The sequence below is a fragment of the Calonectris borealis genome, chromosome W (assembly GCF_964195595.1).
Source record: "Calonectris borealis chromosome W, bCalBor7.hap1.2, whole genome shotgun sequence".
Taxonomy (NCBI): domain Eukaryota; kingdom Metazoa; phylum Chordata; class Aves; order Procellariiformes; family Procellariidae; genus Calonectris; species Calonectris borealis.
In genome coordinates, this window is record NC_134351.1 from 9471833 (window position 1) to 9492121 (window position 20289).

General features: G+C 42.7%; 1 protein-coding gene across 4 annotated transcripts in view; it reads left to right on the top strand.

Moving 5' to 3' along the window:
* LOC142074819 (CUGBP Elav-like family member 4) overlaps nucleotides 1–20289 on the top strand; it is a 717496-nt gene that overhangs the window by 386409 nt on the left and 310798 nt on the right. For all 4 annotated transcript variants that reach the window (XM_075135698.1, XM_075135697.1, XM_075135699.1 and 1 more), the window contains exon 3: nucleotides 17324–17372. In XM_075135698.1, the coding sequence (XP_074991799.1) occupies nucleotides 17324–17372 (49 nt within the window). The remainder of the gene's footprint in view (nucleotides 1–17323; nucleotides 17373–20289) is intronic.

The following is a 20289-nucleotide window of genomic DNA, read 5'->3' on the forward strand; positions in this document are numbered from 1 at the left end:
AGACACACCAAATCTCGGATCAATCTACATCAGCATGTAGATTTTACAGCGTTTGAGGAGAAGCGACCTTTAAGCAGAAATGGGTTCTCAACTTTTGCTATCACAGCGCTGGCATTTCACTAAAATAAAAACCTTTATTTCAGCTGCTGTTTTGGTATCTGAAACTGTGTCTGGTTCTGTAACCACCTGTCCCCCACAATTCATAAAAGCACACTGAATATATGCATTAAACAAATCTTACACCCAGAAACACACACACAGAAGTCAGGTCAAGTTGTTTCACAGTCCTATTTTACAGAAGGGTCAAATAAAACTTTACACAACTTTCTCTGATATGGCAATAGTGCCCAAGGAAGGCATCCAAAAGTCAATTTCTGTCTTATGCGGTACAGAGGTGTTCTGCATTAGCAGCATTTCTCTTTTTGGCTGTTTTTCTTAACACTGAAAATAGTGGACAGCTTCTCAGCTGATGGGTACTGCTTCCTTTTACTTGGGTAACTAATGACAGCAGTTGAGGAGGAAGGGGGGTGTTGGGTAGAAGGAAGTTAATTAATTTCAGGGTTTTTAATCTCTTTTCTTTTGTACCAAACCATAAAACAAAAATTCTTCGGGAGCCAGAACATGTACCTCCAGTAATCGAAAGAGAGGCAAGGATCTGACTAATAGATATTACGTTCCATTATATGGTCTTGAAGTCAATAAACATTAGGTTACCTTCATGCAGTGAAAAAAGACCAGATTTATTAAAAAATCTTATCTGGAGGGTTTGCATTTCAATAGGATGTGAATTTGCATATTTTAACAATAACCTCCCATCATTCTGTCTGATCTGTGCTCAGTTGGCCATACAGATCACTTTATCTTGAATAGATTATCACCGGTTTAATAAACCCTTCATAATATGCAGGTATAACAATGGTACTTCATTGGATAAAGGAGGTATTAAAGTTCTTTTTCTGGAAATAGGGGTGGCCCAGCTAGTGATTAACTTTATACCTCTGTACATCCCTGTGCTGAATACGCGATTGAAGGAGAGTATTCCCATTATTCACATTCAAAACGGACCAGCTCTTCAGAGCTCCTGTTAACTCCTCATTGCCCATGGCAGCTGTGCAGACGTGGGAGTCAACAAAGCCAAGGCTGCCGGGGATGTTATCTCCAGCAGTGGCCACTACCCGAGATGTCAGGAAAAGGCGACACTTTTCCCCTAAGCCAAGTCCTTCTCCACGTACAGAGTGTGATCAGTACCGAGCTGGTACATTGAGGAGGCACCTTCTCAGTGCTAGATCGAAGTAGGGTCAACACACTGCTCAACAAAGAGCCAAAAGGGCTTCTAGGCAGAGAGCTTAGTTACCCCATTTTCAATGAAAAAGCAGAATTATTTTTTCTTGTCTCCCCTCCCAGGCTTTGACTGATTCTCTGCTTCCACTTTCCATGCAGAAGCTCATTTCCCATCAGTTGCTCTTTACAAGAGATGAGTCCATCCCACAACTCCTGCGACCTGTCTTGTCATCTCAAAACGTTTGATTGGGAGCAGCACCCTCCACAGGAGCAAAACAAGTCACTGCCAAATCACAGGGCTGGCTTTTGCCTTTCTTTTGCAGTCTCCACTGGGACAGACTCTCATTCACACGTGCCTGTCGTTTGAGGCTCCCAACCACTTTTCTCATGAGACACAGGGCAGAGTATTAGGGCCAGTGCACTGCGTGACTGGGGCAAATACAATTTTCATGTTGTCTGGCAATTTTTGATTTCTTCATTTTTGTTTCTTTATTGATATTTGCACCCTGACTTGAAAAAATCCTGATACTTTTCTCCTCTTGGGTACCCACTACAGAGCAGGCAGCTGTGAGCGTTAACTGTCCACACACAAAGCTTAGACAACCCGCAGGCTACTGTGGCATTACGCCCAAGCTTGTAGATCTTAATGAGAGGTAATGTTCGCTCTGGACCAGCTCTGTGGTCACGCAGCCCTGGGATCTGGGCTGTCTCACGTCTGACCAGCTGGGAGCACAGGAATAATGAATTTTGGGGCTGAGTGTGCATGCATGCATGAGAAAGGGAGAGTATGCCACACACACACGTTCCCCAAGATACTCTTGAGAGCAACTAGAACTTTTCACACTCTCTCCCGCCTCTGTTTTTTTTTTCCTCTGCTCAAGCTGTGTTCGTGCTGGTTTTTCCAAAGCTCTCATCATGAGCTTTTTGCTTCTCGAGAGCCGACATGCCGGTGTGCTGCCTGACAGTGGGAGCAGAGCAAGGCTAGTGAATAATTGAAAGTTATTGACCTATAATAACCTGGCATTATTGACCATAAATGATTTAGTTAAAGCACACACACGCACACACCAGCTCACGTGAAGGAGCTGAATTTTGAATTCCTTTTGTCCAGCACTGGCTCAATGGAGCTTGTCACAGGGGAGAGAGGGGCAATTTGGCCCGGCATGAAATTAATGTTAATCGAAACAACATTTCTGATAATGATCTAATAAGATTCTTGCGGGGAATGAGCACAGCACCTGGAGCCACAAGGAAATTGTCCTGAGTTCTTTACTCAAAGCTCCGTGAGGGCACAAACCTTTCCTGAACTTCAGCAAAGTTCACAGATTTTAAGGCTGAGGTGGACAATTTTCATCAAGCAGCCTGACCCCTGCCATAAGGTAGGCTAGAGACCAACAAATACCAGGACCAATAACCTGTCATCGAACCGGGGCACAACATTTAGGGAGAAGGAAAAACATCCAGTTTTGATGTCAGGCTTCCCACTCTCCTATTATTTTTTGTTTCTGCTGAGCCAGCTCTTCCCCTCCAAAGTGGAAGCGCTGACATCAGCTCCTTTGGAGCCACAAAATGCTGGTCGCTTTGCCGGAAAGCCTGCTCAGGGCTCCTGCCTGGCCTCGGGTCCCCATCGTCTGGTTGGATCTGCAGGGTCAGGCATCCCTGTCTCTGGTGAAACCCTTACAGGCTCCCATTTCTGAATGGAGCCCTGTAGAAGTGCAGATGTCTGGGCTGGTGAGCTTGGCTGGGTCAGATAAAGATGTGAGCGAGTAACTGTTTAATTGAGCCAGATTTCTGAATGAGATATAATCCTAGCCACTGCCATATGCCCTCCTAAACTGGCTGTGTTTGTGCAGGATCTGAATTTTGTGGCTGGCCCCTATCATGGAAAGTTTCTGCCCAGCTTTTGACAGATGAAACTTTGCAGCTTGGACCCGTTCCTGATTATCTATCAGTGTTCAACAAACAGCCGTAAAAGCTTCTGATTAGCTTTGTGGGTGCTGTTCTTTATATACAAAATAGCCAGGCTAACTGTGCCTGGCTTACTTTGGTTTTGAGGGTCAAATGGATGAAAGAAAGGATCGCTTTGGTTTCAGATTTGCCTGACGTGGAGCTCTTGAGAGATGATGCAAGAACAAAACTTTTAACTCTCAGTGGTGCTGACCTGTGGTACGGAAGCAGCTATGAATTGTCATTTTCAGCACAGAAAAGTGTCAAGATGGAGAGATTCATTCCTTTCCTTTTCCAGGTTCAGTGCAAATTTTTCCTACTGGCTCCAGCAGGCAGTGGAAGCGCCTGGAGCTGCTCCCACAGTCTAAAATCACTGCAGACAGGCAATCGCTGGAGTCAAAGGTGCGATCCAGTCTGTGTACTGAAGTAACTAACTTTTGAGTACATTTTAAGTACCTAATGAAGCAGGCTTCCCAGAGTAAATCCTTAATTTCTCCATCTAGGAAATTGGGTCTGCATAATTTAGTTGTCTAAATTTAGGCAGCCAAGAGCTCCCTCTGGAGGTCTCCAAGCAGCCCGTTTCTCTGCATGGGTAAGGCCAGGCGCTTACTTCAGGAAGGCATTTCATGAGATATCTGTGATTTAAGTACAAGCTAAGCCTTTTTATTAAGCAAATACGATCTCTCCCAAAATTTCCAATTTTCCTTCCGGTATTAGAGCTAAACTAGGGGGTAAGGCCAGCTGGAAAGAAACAATGGAGTTTCTCTCTACAGTCAGGTAAGGGGCATGATAGCCTAGGATATAGCCTCCTTGTCTCTAAAAAAATCACTGGGAGCAGTGGGAGAAGCGCAGTGTCTCATCTGTATGTGCACACCGTCGCTTACTTGTGCATACTGCTGAGACCAGCCCAAACGATCTGACGACAGCAGTACATGACATCAATGTCCAAGATGGCTTCCAGCCCTGTCCTTCCTTCCTTTCTGTATAATTGACTATTATACCGGCATTATCTGTGCCTTGATACCCTGGATTTATGAAGCCTCTAACAAATATAAATTCCCCTTTGCACACACCCCATTTAATCAAAACCTTGCTGGTTTAAGCAGTCTGTTTTATTAAATTACCAACCTATGAAGCCATTAACTCAATTAGAAGCAGCAGTTCTGTAGTCTTGAACAACCAAGGGGTAATATTGCAACAGTATACGTTATGCAGAGTATGGCACATTATAATAACACTGAGAGCTTATATAGCATTTTAGAACTTTACAATTTTGTAGGAATAATATCTAATTAATCCTCACAATGGGCCCTGAAGGTAAAGATTACTGTCTAACCCCTTTTTCCATGGAGGAAACTAAGTGGGGAAGAAGATGATAGGTAATAGACTTCGTAAAAGAGTTCGAGGCCGTATCTTTCCACACTCTGCATTCACAGAAAGTAGACTTCAGACTTTCCAAATTGCTCCTTTCCTTCTGAGAAAATCAACATCAAGTGACCATTATCTCCCTTTCCTATCTCCATATTGTAATGTGTAATGGGCCAAGTTTATTTTAAAACATCTCTTCCTTTTTGGAGGCGTGGAGGGGTCAGGGAGGGAGCCCTAAAGGGACATAGAAATCTTACAGTATATTACACCCATTACACATAAGCACCTTTGGTAATTGCCTTCAGTACTTGCTGTGGTTGTCTTGTGCTTATGGGTGTTTTCGGGAATCAAACGGTCATGGTTTAAAATTCAGCACCAATTTCTTGCCATCATTTCCCACAACTGTGTTAACCCAAGAAATTTTACTTTTCACTGTCAGGGTAGAAACACCCACAAGTTCACCTGTACCACCTCCGTTGTGTGATCTGACAGCAAATAACAAGGATGGTCACAGGAGCTTATCTAACCAGACCTGGGTACCTACGATCTGTCACGCAGAGACTGCAAGGATTAAAGGGTTCAGATGAGAAAAGTCATTGCATATAGGGCACAAGAATTATGGTTAGAAGTATCTTGGTAACAAAGCAAATGGCAAAGACGGAGAGCAATATCCAACACTAGAATCAGACCTGTTGATCTCAAATGATTGTTACCATGAGGAATTATGTTTCCTTGCTAAGTAAACTAAATGAAGTGCCAGGTCCGTCATACAGAACCAACAATGAGCTGCTGATAGTTAGAGCAGATCCTAAATGTAAGAATTTTGTCTAAAGATTTATATATGTACATTTTTGTTCTATAAAATTTAGTCGAAGTATTTTTGTTTTCTTTAGCAGAACAAGTTTTTTTGGACTGTTTTATGTATTTTACTAGGTTTTGAAAAGTAAATAATGCAGAAATAAAGACAATGAATAGGAACAGGAACTGGATTTGAATTTGAAAAAGAAAGTGACAGATTTAGGATCAGTATCTGCTTTAAGCAAAATACAGAGAGGAAAGAAACAGCTTAAAACAGTGAAAAGCAAATAATGCTTCTAATAATTAACACTGCCTACTGTAAAGATGCATCAATCATAAATTATCTCAAGCAATCACATATGATATGATAATATAAATAAGAGAGCTTTTATTTTCACTCATAGCTCATTTTCTTTGAGCTATGTTTTGAGTATTAAGAATTTTCTTTTATTCTGGGATTAAAATTCTTGTTAAAAAGTTGCTTAGGTCCAGAAGTTGAGGATTTAAGGAAAGCGCCCTATGTCAGGAGACTGATGGTAAAGCCCCAAAAGCTAGAAACACTGGCAGCGCTTGCAAGCAGGGCTAGATCAGGGTTACCTTTAAATACAGTGAGGTTTGCATTATACCCTAATTCAAAGAATTAATGAGTAGTTTATTTAAAGTAGATGATCTAAAGAAACCCCCCATGATTGTTCTCAGTGGTCATGGCTCCAATTTATCTCATTTCATATTTACACCATGTAGCACCCAATTCACACTGCAGAGAGAGAGAAAGTACAATCTGGCCCAAATTTTCAAATATGCTCAGCACCCAGTGGACACAAATCTTTTAATTATCTGTCTGTGTGTTTGAGAACATCCTGCGTTTGAAACAGAAGGTTCCTTAAGTAGTGTGATTTCTTGCTCGGTTTTCCTCTCTGTGTTTTTTTTACTCTCGGCGTCACATCTTGAGAATATTTCTCTGCTGTGATTTTGGAAGGATGCTGCTGGAAAGCAGCAAGCCTTCTCCTCCGCGCTGGTTCAAACACGTCAATCGGTGGCTGCTCAGGCTTGCTACCAATCCACGCAGAAGAATCAGACCCTGGGAGTTCAGAAACATATTGTAAAAAGGTTAATGGCTAATCCCGCCAGAAAGTTTATAGCTGAACTTCTAGCGGCTCTGATCAACACTCTGTCTTTAATCAAATGCCACAGCACAAGAAGGGGAAGGAGGGAGGAAAATGCAGTTGGATGAATTGTCTCTTCTCAATGAGGTCTCTCTGGTTTGCCTCTTCCAACTTCATCCAAGCTGCACACGTTATGCGAGCAAGCGAGGGGGTCAAGCTCACAAGCAAGTGAAAAGCAAATGGGGGTGAGGAGGAAGGGAGTAAATAACTTGGAGTTATCGGCTGCGATGCCAGAGGTGGCATGCTGCTTCCGGCCACTAACAGATGTGGACAGGTGAACCTTTACACCAAATCAATCATCATATTTATTCTAATTGTATCGTAATAGTCCCCCAGGAGCTCAGTTCAAATGAGCTTGACATTATTAAAATTTTAATGCCCAGTTTTCATAGCTGAATGAATATTTAAAGGGTATGTCCCAGGCTTAAGTTATGATGATGAAGAAATTAATGGAATGTCTTGTTTAATGCTTTGGTACATGTTGATGCAAAAAAAAAAAAAAGAAAAAAAAAAGTGGTTGTTCAGGGAGGAAAAGAAAGAAAGGCAATGTTTAGGCATAATTAGAGGAAGAAAGCATCAGCGATGCATTAGTATCAGACATCACTCTCGTTGGATAGCTCTCAGTGGACAGGAAATATTTCTCATTCGGGACGGGGGGAAACCAGGGTGCGGTCAGGGACCAGAGACAAGCATGAATGACAGATCAAAAATGAATCCCTGGGAGTCTCCAACCACATCCCTACATGGTGGAATGAGATTGCTAGCCTTTGATGGCTGGAACAGACACAGAAAATCACCTTTGTTACCCAACCAGGGTGTTTGTTTATTGTAAGTACCCAGATCAACTTTGAAGGATGGCATAATTAATCAGTGATACTCATCAGTCTGGTAATTATGTTATAGATAATTGTCAAAACATAGGACCAGATGATACCAGTTATACATAGATGGGGGTGAGGGGTAGCTCCTTTTGCGTTGGAGGGCCTGATTCTGTTTGGGAAGTTAAGGATTTTTGTTTTCTCCTCTTTTTGAACGCTGTACTAGTATTTGCAAGGTTCCTGCTTGTGCTTATTCATTTGATGTTAGGAATGGAGGACTAACTTGGGCGGCTAGATGGGCTTAAAATCCCCCCCTAATATGCATTTCCTAGCTGTGAAACAGGACTGAAGAAAAAGTTAATGCTCTAAGGCCTTTCACAGAAGATTTTCTTTAAAGGGGCACTGTCAAGATTAAGATAATCTTATTCTTTCCCTGAGTCTTTCCTTGTTTATTTGGAGTTTTTTAATTATTTTTTGTTATTTTTTCTTTTTGCCGGCTCCCTCAGGATCAGCCCTGATCCAGTGCACAGCTAAGGGGTTTATCTTTAGGCAAGGTTTTCACACATATAATTTGAGGTGTGATTTCAAATCAGTTTAGACAAATTAGTGGAGACGGTTGCATGGCTGCTGTTTTTTTCCTGTTTGAACGGGGCATATTTCAGGTTATCTTAAAATAATTAGACTATATTTGTTCATTAATAGAACTGAAAGGAGAGCACAACCATACCACCTGTATCGTGATAGGGATATGCCTTGAGAAGGAAGCCCCTATGCTTCAGAAATGCCACAACATCCTACTTGGAATAGGTTTAGGTCTGGTCCTCCTGGGGTGCAGGACTGAGGTAATGGATTGCTATCCATTATCCTGCAGCAAGCTTACCCCACAGATGACCTTCACCCTTGCGAGAAGGGAAATTAGGTTGGGAGGAAGAGAGGGAACACACGTCACCCTTGAAAGCAGGACCAGTGTTGGGGGAAAATCACTTTCTGACTCAGAGTGGAGCTAATCCAGTACCAAGGAAAACCCTGCTTGCAACATTAACCCTGTGATAGCCTCTTCCAGTTCCTGGGGAGGCTATGCTTTAATTCAGGCCCTGAGGCTACCCGCACATTTATATCAGTAAGAGAGCCTTTATTTCATGCTTCTGGCAGTGGGTGAAAGCAGCTAGTTAATTTATACTGCTTACTCAGTTGTTTGTTAAATGGCAGTGCTGTGGAAAGCATTTCTCCATGGGCAAAAGGGTTGGCTGTGGTTCTTATCTTTGTGTCCAGGCATACAAAGCCACAAGCACAGAAGGTCTAATCTTCTTGGATGGATGGTGGCCAAGCTCCTTTTGCACTCAAAGCACTGAAGTCAATGGGAGCTTGGCCTTGCCTAAAGTCTGCAGAGTCAAGCCAAGCAACCATTAGTGGCAAAGGCGGCATTTGGGTCTTGCTTCAGAAGAAGAGATAAAGCTTAGAGAGGGAAGAGCACAGCAGGGAAGCGCCAACAGCCAGAGGTCATGGGCTCAGGGTAAGGAAAAGACGACAACAGATGTTCATCTCTAAGTGAGGGGCAGGGGCTATGTCTATAATGCCTTGAGTAGTACATCTGTCTCTCTGGCCTGCTTGCCTGCCCCGCGCACGTCCATGCTGAAAAGGCCTCTGGCCTCTGTGGAGTCTGCCCAACACGCACAAAATTATGACATGCCCCATATGCAGAGAACACCTACCTTCCCCCTTATCTGCGCTTCCTCACCAAGGCAGCTCCTGAGCATACTCCAGCAGTGCCTCTGCCTGGATGAGCACCAGCTGCAGGCACTGCTGGGCAACCTCAGAGCAGACCAACACAGAGAACATCTGTGAGACAACTCAAATACAAGGTCTGAGAGCAAGCTTTCAACTAGGCAGTGCAGGCACAGATAAACATAAATCTGCAAACACCCGAGCTGAGTACACATTGCAAAGCTGATCTAGGACCCTTGGCACACATTCACATCGCTCGTTTAAGTTCTATGTTGCCACCTAGATACAGTTATTCGTTAGCCATGCCGGGTAGTTTAAGGCTATCTTGGTTGTATCTATATGGCCTACCTTCACGTCTGTGGATTATGCTGTTGCTTTGCCCTGAAAGAGTTTGGGATCACAATATCTAGCCTAAAGGAGGATGTGGTTGCTTTCTACTAAATGGATGCAGAGTTGGCTAATAGAAAATGCTAGTGACAGAGGAGAAAGATTTTAGATAAAAGGTGGTTTGGGCACATTTTAAAATTGGATGTAAATTACCTTGAAATAAAGTCAAGTGGGAAATTAAAAAAGAGGTGAGACTGTGGAAAAGCTTATCCCTACTGATATTAGGGAAGAACGGAGGAAAGGACAGTAAAAGACTGACTTAGTTTTGTGTTAGAATTTGATGTGTTTATGAACAGAATTTCACATTTTGATTGCTCATGGTAGCAGCAGGGAATTAGATTTAATGAGCAGGGTGTCCCTTCAAAATTTATACCGCTGCTGTCAGGATACACAGACAAATAGACTCTTTTGTATAGCTTAGCATCACCAGTGGGCCAGTCCTGGGACTCTTTACATGCTTGAGTATACTCGCTGAATGTCCAGGGACTTCTCACATATGCAAGGGGTTTGAGATGACAGACACCTTTCCCAAGCTGAAATCGCATCCACCCGGGCCCCTTCTTTCCCAGGAAGGAAAGGTCAAGTGCACAAGCCAGGCAAGATCCATGAGTGCAGGTAAATACCCATCTGGATGATCAGGGCACTGGTACCTTAGGGCACACTCTGTGTGATGGCACAGTCTAGCAGGTGAATGTAGTCCTATCAAACATCATTTTTACTGTGTGACTGCCCAAAGCTTTAAGAGGATCTCCTGCTGTCTCTTTCACGTGCAGATTTGCATATGAAACAGTACTTATAAGATACAAATACTCAAAAAAAAACCCCAGTGCTGTCTCTCTGGTTTTGGCAATTAAGGCTTTGTTGTTCCAAGCATCCTGTTTTGTTCCTCTTGCTGTCCTCAAACCTGCCGAGGAGTGAGTTCCCCTTTTATCCCTCCCCGCTTCATTTAAAACCACAGGCACCGTGAGGTTGAGCACTACATGCTCAGCTTCCCCAAGTACAAACCAAAGGATCTGTTGTATTGGAACGGTTTTGTTTTGCTATTAATAAGATCAACCGTTTCTTCAAATTCAAAACCAAACTGTTTTGCGGGGAGAAAGTTTTGGATTTGAAGCCATAGGCTTCTGCACATGAACCTGAACTGAACTTAAGCCCCATCTACGTTCATCTATATACACGAGATGAGTGGAAAGATGAATCGATAGAGGGATGGATTATAATGTGTTTTATATGATATATAGAAAATACTCTCAGAGTCCGGGGATGGCCGGTAGCAATCATTCTCAGGGGTAGGCACCAGAGCATTGACGGATTTGTAAAGGTCAGACCCTTCAAGACTTTTTTTCATATCTCATACATTCCCATTTCAGGTCTTCTCATCTATTTGTGTACATGTCTATGACACACATCTCGTCAGGCAGGGAAGAGGGTGGTAGGGAGGAATTAAGAGTCCACTACCCAGATAAGGTCGGGATAGAGACATTTCAGATGCAATGCATTACTAGGGAGTGCTGCCCACACGGCAAGCCAATGTGATTTTTTTCACCAAACATTCTAAAACATTTCCTCTCCCTACTCTTTCATTAATCCAACATTGTATCAATTTGCACTGCCCACACAAAAGTATGCTTAATGTGTAATCACACGGCAATTCATGCAACCACAGCACTTACCTCTATTCCCATGGGGACAGGTTTTTGCTCTGTGCCTTATAGCTACAATACACAAATACAGAAGGCTGGCTGTAGCTAACCTACGTTGAAGCAGCTTTCCTGATTCTGTAACATTCACAGAAATTTCCCTGAGCTGAGGACCTGGGCCCTGCCTTTGTTTTTTTTCTTCAGAGAGAGGAGATTGCTTTGGATTCACTCTTACGGCTATCTAGTTTAGATCACTGTAATTCAATTATGTCACTCAGAATCGTGTACAGAGTGATTTACTTGAACTTTGCAATTACACACACACAATTCAATTGTAGGTGATTTTCTTGGCCTTTCCAACTTTGACACTAATATACTTTGCATTTCCTTAGGGCCTTCAATCACAGCAGATTTTGCTCAATGCTTTAAAAGTTATGACCCACTCTTACAAACACATTCCTGCCAGTACCTTTACTCACATAAATAGCTTTGTTGACTTCAGAGGAATTACTATTGTAATTCTGTACGTGGCAGACTCCCAAAAAGTTGGCAGAAGTGGTAAAGTGAAATTCCTCTTAGTGTTTTGGGGCAGATTTTGAACAGAAAAATATTTCCCACTGAAGAAAGAAGGAGTAACCATATTTTCGGGAAATTTCAGGGCAGTTATTAATTATTCACACCTCCAATTAACATCTGAGCTATGTCATGAGATCGCCAAGAACTACATGGCATCTTTAGGAAGCAAGTTATTCGGGGATGGGATTGTCTTCTATGAGGCTAGCCAGCATCTACAGAGATACAGTAGTGCCCAATAAGCATTTGCTAAGACCTGCCATCCTACATCAGCATCCTATCCTTTGTGACTAGGTCACAGCAATGTTTCATCATCGATTTAGAGGGCTGATGCCTCAACAATACCAAACATAACAGAACATGACTGAGCAAGAAGAGATTGTTATTTGTTATTATGTCTGTTCACGTAATTCAGGCATAGAAATGACTGGACGTTTGTCTGTTTGTTTAACACCAGCATTTAGATACATTTTTTTCATCAGCCACCTTCATGGTGCATTAGGCTATCTTTATCTTCATTGTACAGAAGAGAACGCTGAGAAAGAAGCAGATGAGAAAGCTGAGAAAGAGACAGATGTAATGATATCTCCAAATTCATCCAGAAGGCCAGTGCAGAGCTGGAAACAGGCTTTGTCAGAGCTTAACACCTCTACTTTCTACACTGTACCAGACTGGCTCTTTGAGAACTTCAGGAAATATGGACAATAGAATACCTTTCCTCACAGTTTTTGATACAAAGCCTTAATCAAACCCCCCAGTCTGTTCTCAGGGAGTATTCAAATTTCTTAAGCCCTCTAAGGTGGGTTGGAAAGACTATTATTAGATAGATGGTCACTGTGATCATCTTCCATGATCTTATAGATCATACAAGCTTTAGAATCACTTTTTGTCTCATGAAGTGATTTCTTCCTTAAGCACAACCAGCAGATTATCTCCAACACAGCTCTCTTCTGCCTTGGACATGATCTTCCTAACCATTAGAGGCATTTCAGTGATCTTCAGTAGTCTCCTCCTCTTCTCACTTTTTCTTCCTCTCTCAGATCACATTTGAAGCTATTGAGGGTGTCTCCATCCTTTTTTATTTTTTCACCTTTCTTCTTCTTTTCTTCTCTGCATTTGTCGATTCTCAAGCTTGGTAGAGCCTTAGCCCTGGCTAGAAACACCAGGTATATTAATGACTAACGAAAAAGTGAGTGAGACAAGAAAGGAAAGGGAACAGTGAGAGGAAGAAAGATGGAGACAGTGAGAAATCAGCTGTCTCTGCTTCCTACTCTTCTTTCCCAGGTGATCCTTCTACCTGCTCTAAATTAATATCAAAGCCAGAGGGAGCAGAAAAAGGTTGGTGGGGGAGAAAATGACAACCTTAGGAAAAAAAAAATCATGATGCAGAAAAGCGTCTGTCCCCTGTCTAATTCCTGCAGTGGCCTGTAGCTGATGGTGCTGAGAAAAATACAGCAGCAAGCTCTGACATTTCATTTCTGCGGAGAATTGAAAAAGGGCTTGCTGTAATTCATCGCTTCTTGTAACTCAAACCCTTTTTGCCAGGAGTACCTGCGCTGTCTTTTAACAGTGGCACCACGGTGGCTGTAATTGGACATGAAAAATGATGCCGTGTTTCTGCTTGCAGGGAGGATTGGGGTGGGGGCAGGTGGGGCAAGTGGCAAGCTGGTGTGAGAGGATGACATCTGGCATTATTTGAATGGGTTGGTTTTAGGCAAAAGGAAGGAAAAGACAAAATGAAGACTATGAAGTGTAACAAGTAAGATCATCTTGTCCAAAGTGTGCAAAGGTGATAGCAAAGGTGGTTTTCAGCAGAGATGAACGTGCGAAGGATCAAATGAAAAGAAGTGTGATGCATCTGAAGTTCTAACTCCTCCATCAACCCAAGTGCTTAAAACACTGTAAAACAGGACAATATGATTTATAATAATTTTATGACTATTACGAATTCTGGAACCATAATGTCAGGAATCTTCATAGTTTATACAGAAAATAAAAATTTTTAGTCAGGTCCTAAAGGACAGGAGGGAAGTTAAAGAGGAGAGAAACTCTGGGTTAACTAATGGTAAACAGTATACTTATTTCACTGTGGCAACCCAACAGGGATAATATAGAATAAGGAACCATGACCACCTTTCAAAGGAGAGCAGAGAGAGCATCTATGGGCAGAGAAAAGAAGGACCATTGCAAGGGACAGAAGTGTAGCACATCCTAGAGGAGAGCCTAACAGAGTTCATTCAGTCCGTCTGTCAGTTCAAATGCTGGATCAGCCTACCTAGGTCTTTTCCCATGTTGCCAAATCTCTTTTGAAGACTTGTAGAGATAGGTGTCAATAAAACCTCACAGACACCTCTGTAGTTCCTATGATCCCATGTGGATACCCACGGTATTAATCAGATTTGCTGACTGGCAAATCTTCTTTCTCCTAGCGCACCCTCAGGGTCCACCAAGACAGGACAGATAGTAAAGATGTCCGTATCAATATTCCCCTAACCACTATTCAGAAGACTGCAGTTTGGAGTATAAACTTTGGTTTCTTTGCATTAAACCCATGACAATTCCCAGCTGAAGAATAAACAGAGAGCTTGAACCTCTGAATTCTCTTCTTGCCAGGAAGGCATTTCCCCAGACAGGGGAAGGTACATCTTTCTGCCATTTTATTTTCCCAGTTAGCCCTTTTCTGCTCCCCACGCCAGCTCCCTGCTCCAGAGTGTCTGTGTAAAAAAAAAAAAAATAAAAAAAGGTTCCATAGATGGAGAGAGAAAACTTAATTATTTTCCTCTCAGTGTTTCTCCCTATAATTGGTGTCTTTCATGTCAAGATGATCTCAATTTGTATTATGAGCTCCGTGCAGGCAGCACTTTCTCTTTGGTCTATAAAGAAATTGTCAAGTGTATAAATCATAGTGTACATTAAATTACACTAGCCTTTTACTTATTAATTTCCCCAGTTTTTTCTTCCTCTGTTGGATGCTCATTCCCTCCCTTTCTTTTTCCCTTTCTTGGTGATTGTCTTCTTTTTCTCATGCCCCATTCTCAAAAAAAAAAAAAACAAAAAAAACCCAAAAAAATAAAAACCAAACAAATATTAGTCACCTCTCATTTTTGCTGAAGGCTCTGATGATGTCCTCTGCCTTTTGCAAACTGACCACATCCAACTCAACAACAAGTAGGAAGAGCTCTGTATAGTTTTTCTAGAGGCTGGATCCAAAGCTTACTTGAGTTCAGTGGGGATTTTCATGGCATTTAGCAGGCTTTAGATCAGTACCTACGTTGGTTGATTTATGGAGTGTTCTGCATTGCAAGACTGTGTCCATTTTGGACTCCAGACATTGCCTCTCTGGGCTGTATGCAGCACATCTATAAATTCCTGGCTACTGTGACTATTTCTTTTACTGACTGCTTGGGATACAGGTTCTAACTGCCTTGGAGTGAGCACCAGGGACCTCTGACCACCCTCCTCTGACCATTGGAGTTAGATTAGCCATTGTGTCCACATTAGGAACCCATATTATATAGCATGAGTGCAACTGTCAAAAGTTAACAGCTCTCAAGTCAGACTTTGGTACCTGGATGGTGTCAACACCAACCTGCTGTAAACGCAAACCGATCGCAGTGGTTGAGCGGCTGGGGGAAGTTAAAGCACAGTAACTGGGTAGTTTGGCTTTATTCTCCTGCGCCTGAGAACCGCGATGGGGTTCATTTCGCCTAACTCTAACTGCATAGACTATCTTTACGATCAGTGGAGAGGAACAGGCTCTGCAGGAGACCATTCATCCTTTTCATCTCAGACACCAATCTTAAGAGTGGCTTAAAATCACACTTTTTAGACATTTGGAATTACATGACACAAATTACCCCCCTCACCTGTGTGATGTCAGATCTTTAAATGTCTGTAACAGCTAGCTGCTCACATGTGGTTACAGGAGCCCTATGGCAGGATGTCCATCCTGCTGCCGCTAAATACGTTGCCTTGAGCCCTGCTAATATCTTGCGATACTTGTGTCAGCGACAGGTCTTTACAGTTGCAGAAGTAGGGGCTGATACAAGCTTTCTCCAGTACCAAATTCTTTGTTGGTTTTCGCACTTCAACTGTCTGGAGTTTGTTGGATGATACAGGCATACAGGAGAGCAGAAACTGCTCCGGAGCATCTGGAGCCATTGATCCTTCTCTTCCTGAGTGCGAGTCTAACTGTAGTCAGTTTATGGCTAAGTACATTTTCCTCTTGAGACAACAATGCAGCAGGATCTGCTAGGCTCTCCATCATCTTAACCTACTTGTCAGCCAGCTTGATAACTTTTTATTACTAAATATGTGTGCAGAGCAATTAGAATAAATCTAAATGATTATGAACTACTTTCAAAAAAAAGGGAAATTAGGAGAAAAAAAAAAAAGAAAACTAACAGCCTTGCTACCCAACTGTGATTAGCCACAAATAAGGGAGGAACAGTATCACCTGAAAGCACCCTGTGACACTCATCAACCGATTTGTGGTCTGACTTTATTGGGAAGCAATATGTTGGGAGATTCCCATTGTCTTCTGACTTCTGCTCCTTGTGATGCCTGTTTGAACTTGCATTTTCTTTGTTTGCCGAATCGGAAGGATAATTTCATTCCACTCAGGGGTGGTCACACACAGAAAGATATTTTGAATAGTCCCTGAGCATAGTGCCTGGATTGCTTTAAGTGACATGGAGGAAGAGGCAGGGAAGGGCTTTCAGGTGACAATCTCAGCTGGTTCTGATCCAATCTGCATCTCCGGCTATTAACAGGAGGGGTATATCCTCACCCCCATTCATCAGACACCCACATCATGTTAGGCACTACCAGTGAAGATGATCGTGGACATCTGTTGCCCTCTCTCCTGGGAGTGAGCAGCTCTGGGGATAGCGATGGTCCCCAATGCTTTTGTTGAGAGAGAGAGGGATAAGTTGGAGAACAGAAATCCTATTCACAGCCTGCCAGCAGAGTTTTTATACTTGCTTATGTTCTGATGTGAGAAAGGAACAAGATGCTTGAAAAAGCAACAGGGGGAGACATTCTGACTCCCACCCTTCCCTCTCCCCCCAAAAAACCCTCAATAGCCAGCACTCCTGCAGCATGTGGACAAACCAGATCCAAATCCCATTCCTCAAGTATGAAATGGAGTCTGCTGTGTTACAAGTGACTATCCTACTGAGCTAACAGTGGAGGTGGAATTCACTTTTCCATTTTCTTTTCATCATGCCAATCTCAAGAAATTTTTGCAATTAAAGTTTCACTGATCCCAATGTTCTGACAAAGCATTTCTGCTCTGACACAGTAGTGTTTCCAGAGGAAACTATTAGAAATTTAAAAAGTTATGTTTAAAATTTCATGGCCTGTGTGAAATGAGTCAGATTTCTCTCCCAGTGTGATTCAACAGAGCCCCTGTCAGGTAAATGGGGTGACACTGATTTACCTTGGACCAAGAAACAACCCGAACTCTGCAATTACTTCTTTGCTTACTAATTACTTTTTCCCCCCTCGTGGAGTAAATTCTGGTGCTAACTATGATGCATGGTAAAAAAACAAAGCAAGCCTCTATATGAATGTTTGATTCCACCATTAATTATGTGTCTCTCTTTGCTCTGTCTTACAGATGAACAGACCGATCCAGGTGAAACCAGCGGACAGCGAAAGCCGAGGAGGTAGTTGACTGCATTGCTTTCAGCCACAGTGCTAAGTATAATTGTTGTCTCTGGCTTCTCTCAGGCAATGTGTTGATCAATTAGTAACGTAATCACTGCCAAAGAAATTCCCTCTGCAGCAAAGATTCTCTTTATTAAATCTCCTTTACTTCGTCTCGCTTTCCTCATATTCAATTATTATTTGATTTTAAAAGGCAGGCAGGTGCCAGCGATTGCCTGGGAAACAAATAACTGCCTCGTTAAGAAGTGAAGCATCAGGCGCTTACTTAACAAAGTTTAACAGCGGTGACGGCAATGTAGGTTTTCCAGACTTATGTTGGGTTGAGCTGCAGAGGTGTTTAATTTTGTTGGGATAAAGCAGATATTTTATGGTTTCTCTGACCATGTTGTTTCTGCTTGGATTGAAGAAACTCTGGTTTTGGAAAAAAGCAAATTCTTAGGTAGCGGAGTTTTCTGCACCTGTATCAGCTTATCTGGATAAACCTGTTGTGGAAACTGAAGACTTCTCTCAGTCCCAGGGAGTTATTCAGGATTTGCACAGGTGTAGGTGAAATCAGGAGCTGGTCTTTTGCTTTTCCATACTGCACAGTGGATTTGGAAGGCTTTGCTAAGTGACTGTTCAATAGATCACCAGTGATAAGGTGTTTCCTGTAAAAGGTTTTCTACCAGAACTGATGTGCTGATACTTCATCGTACTCTTCTAATAGGGGCCTGTTTGTCAGATCAAACACAGAGCTCACTGCGAAAGTGTGAGATGGTCTGTTAGGCTCGATAAATTACCATTCTGCTTTTTTTCTTATATCTGTGCATTTATATATATACACATATATATATAATACCATGGTGCTTCCTTCCTCTCTATCCTTATCTCTTTGTGGGAAAAAAAGGACAGGCTTTTGCCCATATATGCAGTAAAAACACTAGTGCTTATGTATCATATAAATGTGGGAGTAGATTTTGTCATTTAGTAATGATGTGGCTCAGATGTGTGAAAACTCTTTAATTTCCACCATGGATGTAAACTCTTCTTCATTTATGGGACGACTATCTTTGTGCTGGCATTAGTGGAAATCCCCAGCAACAACTACTTAAAAGGAGTAAAATGCCTCGCAGACAAAAGGCACTGAAATTGTGTTCTTTTTTCAGTTGAAAGCTTTGGATTCCAGATTCTTTGACTGCGTCAGTGTGAGGCTGAAACTCTCCAGTGACTCAAGTCATTGGAAGACTTTGTACGTAGCTTGTAGTTAAAGGGCTGGTGTTACGGAGTGGTGAAACCAGCAGGTCGACAGAGGCTCTGTAAGGAAGGGCTGTGGTGCGGTGTAATTGCAGAGCAGGAGAAGAGCTGAGTGCTGGAAAAACGCCAGAAAGCTCAGGGATAAATATTGCACCTTTAGAGTCCCCCGTAAAGTAAATTCGGGGGAATTTGACCAACACTGGGCAGAAATCATTTGATGGGCTCTGCGATGACAAGTTCTGCTATCAAGGGCCACGGCACGTTTCTAACCTGCAACAAAGGCATGTCACATCATACAGCATCGTCCGGTGGTTTTTAACAGAACCCAGTCAATTTACCCCTTTTCCCTTCCCTTCTGGCTCCGTGTCTGAGTAGGAGTGGGTAAGCCGTGGGCAGTTGTCAACGCCGATCTCCTAGGGGAAAAGGGAAAGGCTCAGCTGCCTGGGCAAACGGGGGGACATTATGCACATTCCAGTGGAGTTCGTGCCGACAGCAAGAGTGAAGGAAGGGCCTTTTGTCTATTTAATTAGACATACCAAAAAATAATAATTAGGCTGGCCAATTTGCTTAGTGTGCCTACAGGGTATGTAGCTCCCAATCACTCTTTTTTTTTTTTTTTTAATGCAAATCACTAATAGAGAACACACGCCTGGCTTTCTGGGAAAGGTTTTCAAACTCTTTTGCTAAGAACAGCTGCTTTCAGAAGGGGTGGTTTGAACTGCAAAGGGCTCCGGTGGCGGTTTGATTCCACATTATCCGACACACCAGTGGTTTCCTCCCCATTGTATTTCAGCTAATTATCTCCCCAACAGACACAAACCTCATCTTTTCTCACCCTCTCCGCTCCCATATTGCTCCTATCGGTGGTGATCATAATGCAGGGGCCAAGCGGGTGCACTCATCATTGTCGTGAAAGACACGTTGTCCTAATTCCCCACTGACAAGCTGCTTCTGGGCTGGTGATGTTTCAGGATGGCATGACTCAAGGGCAACTATGGGAGAAAAGAACAATTGGCACTCAGGGGAGGCATTGTATGAAAACTTACGTTCTTTGCGAGCCCACCGCTTAAAGCAGGCATGGCAAACAGAATGCTAAAAAGGAAGCTGTGTATCTTAGGAGCACATCAAAAGACTTCATTAGGGCTGCAAGATAAAGGTCAACTTCAGCAACAAAGAAACTTAAGTTGTAGCTTATTATACCCCGTCTGTGTATCAGGATGGGATGTGAAGGAAGAAGGGGGCCTTGGAAGATGAAGCAGCTCTTCTGCACAACACAAATCTTCGGTCTGCCCAAAGCCCACTTTCGGAATACACCTCTGTCTTCTGGCTTATGGGGAGTTTTGGTGCCAGGACAAGATATTAAAGAAAGAACGCAGTGCTCTTTGAAACTGTAGTTTGCAAGGAGACTTTTACTGGAAATGGTGAGCTGTATTCTTGAGGAAGTGAGATTGAGTTTTATATAGGGACAAATACCTGTATTTTGTTAAACCACGAATCTTTGACTTTTCCAGTAAGTTCACCCACAATCCAAAGCTGGTGGGAGTTCAAAATTTACTCTCCCCCTCCAGCCAGATTCTGCTCAGCATTTTTTCCTGTTGTTCTGGAGTCTGGATTTTCTTGGTCTTTAACCCTTCTTGTGCCTTGATTCTCAGTTGAACTGAAAGTGGCTGTGTTAGCACTTAG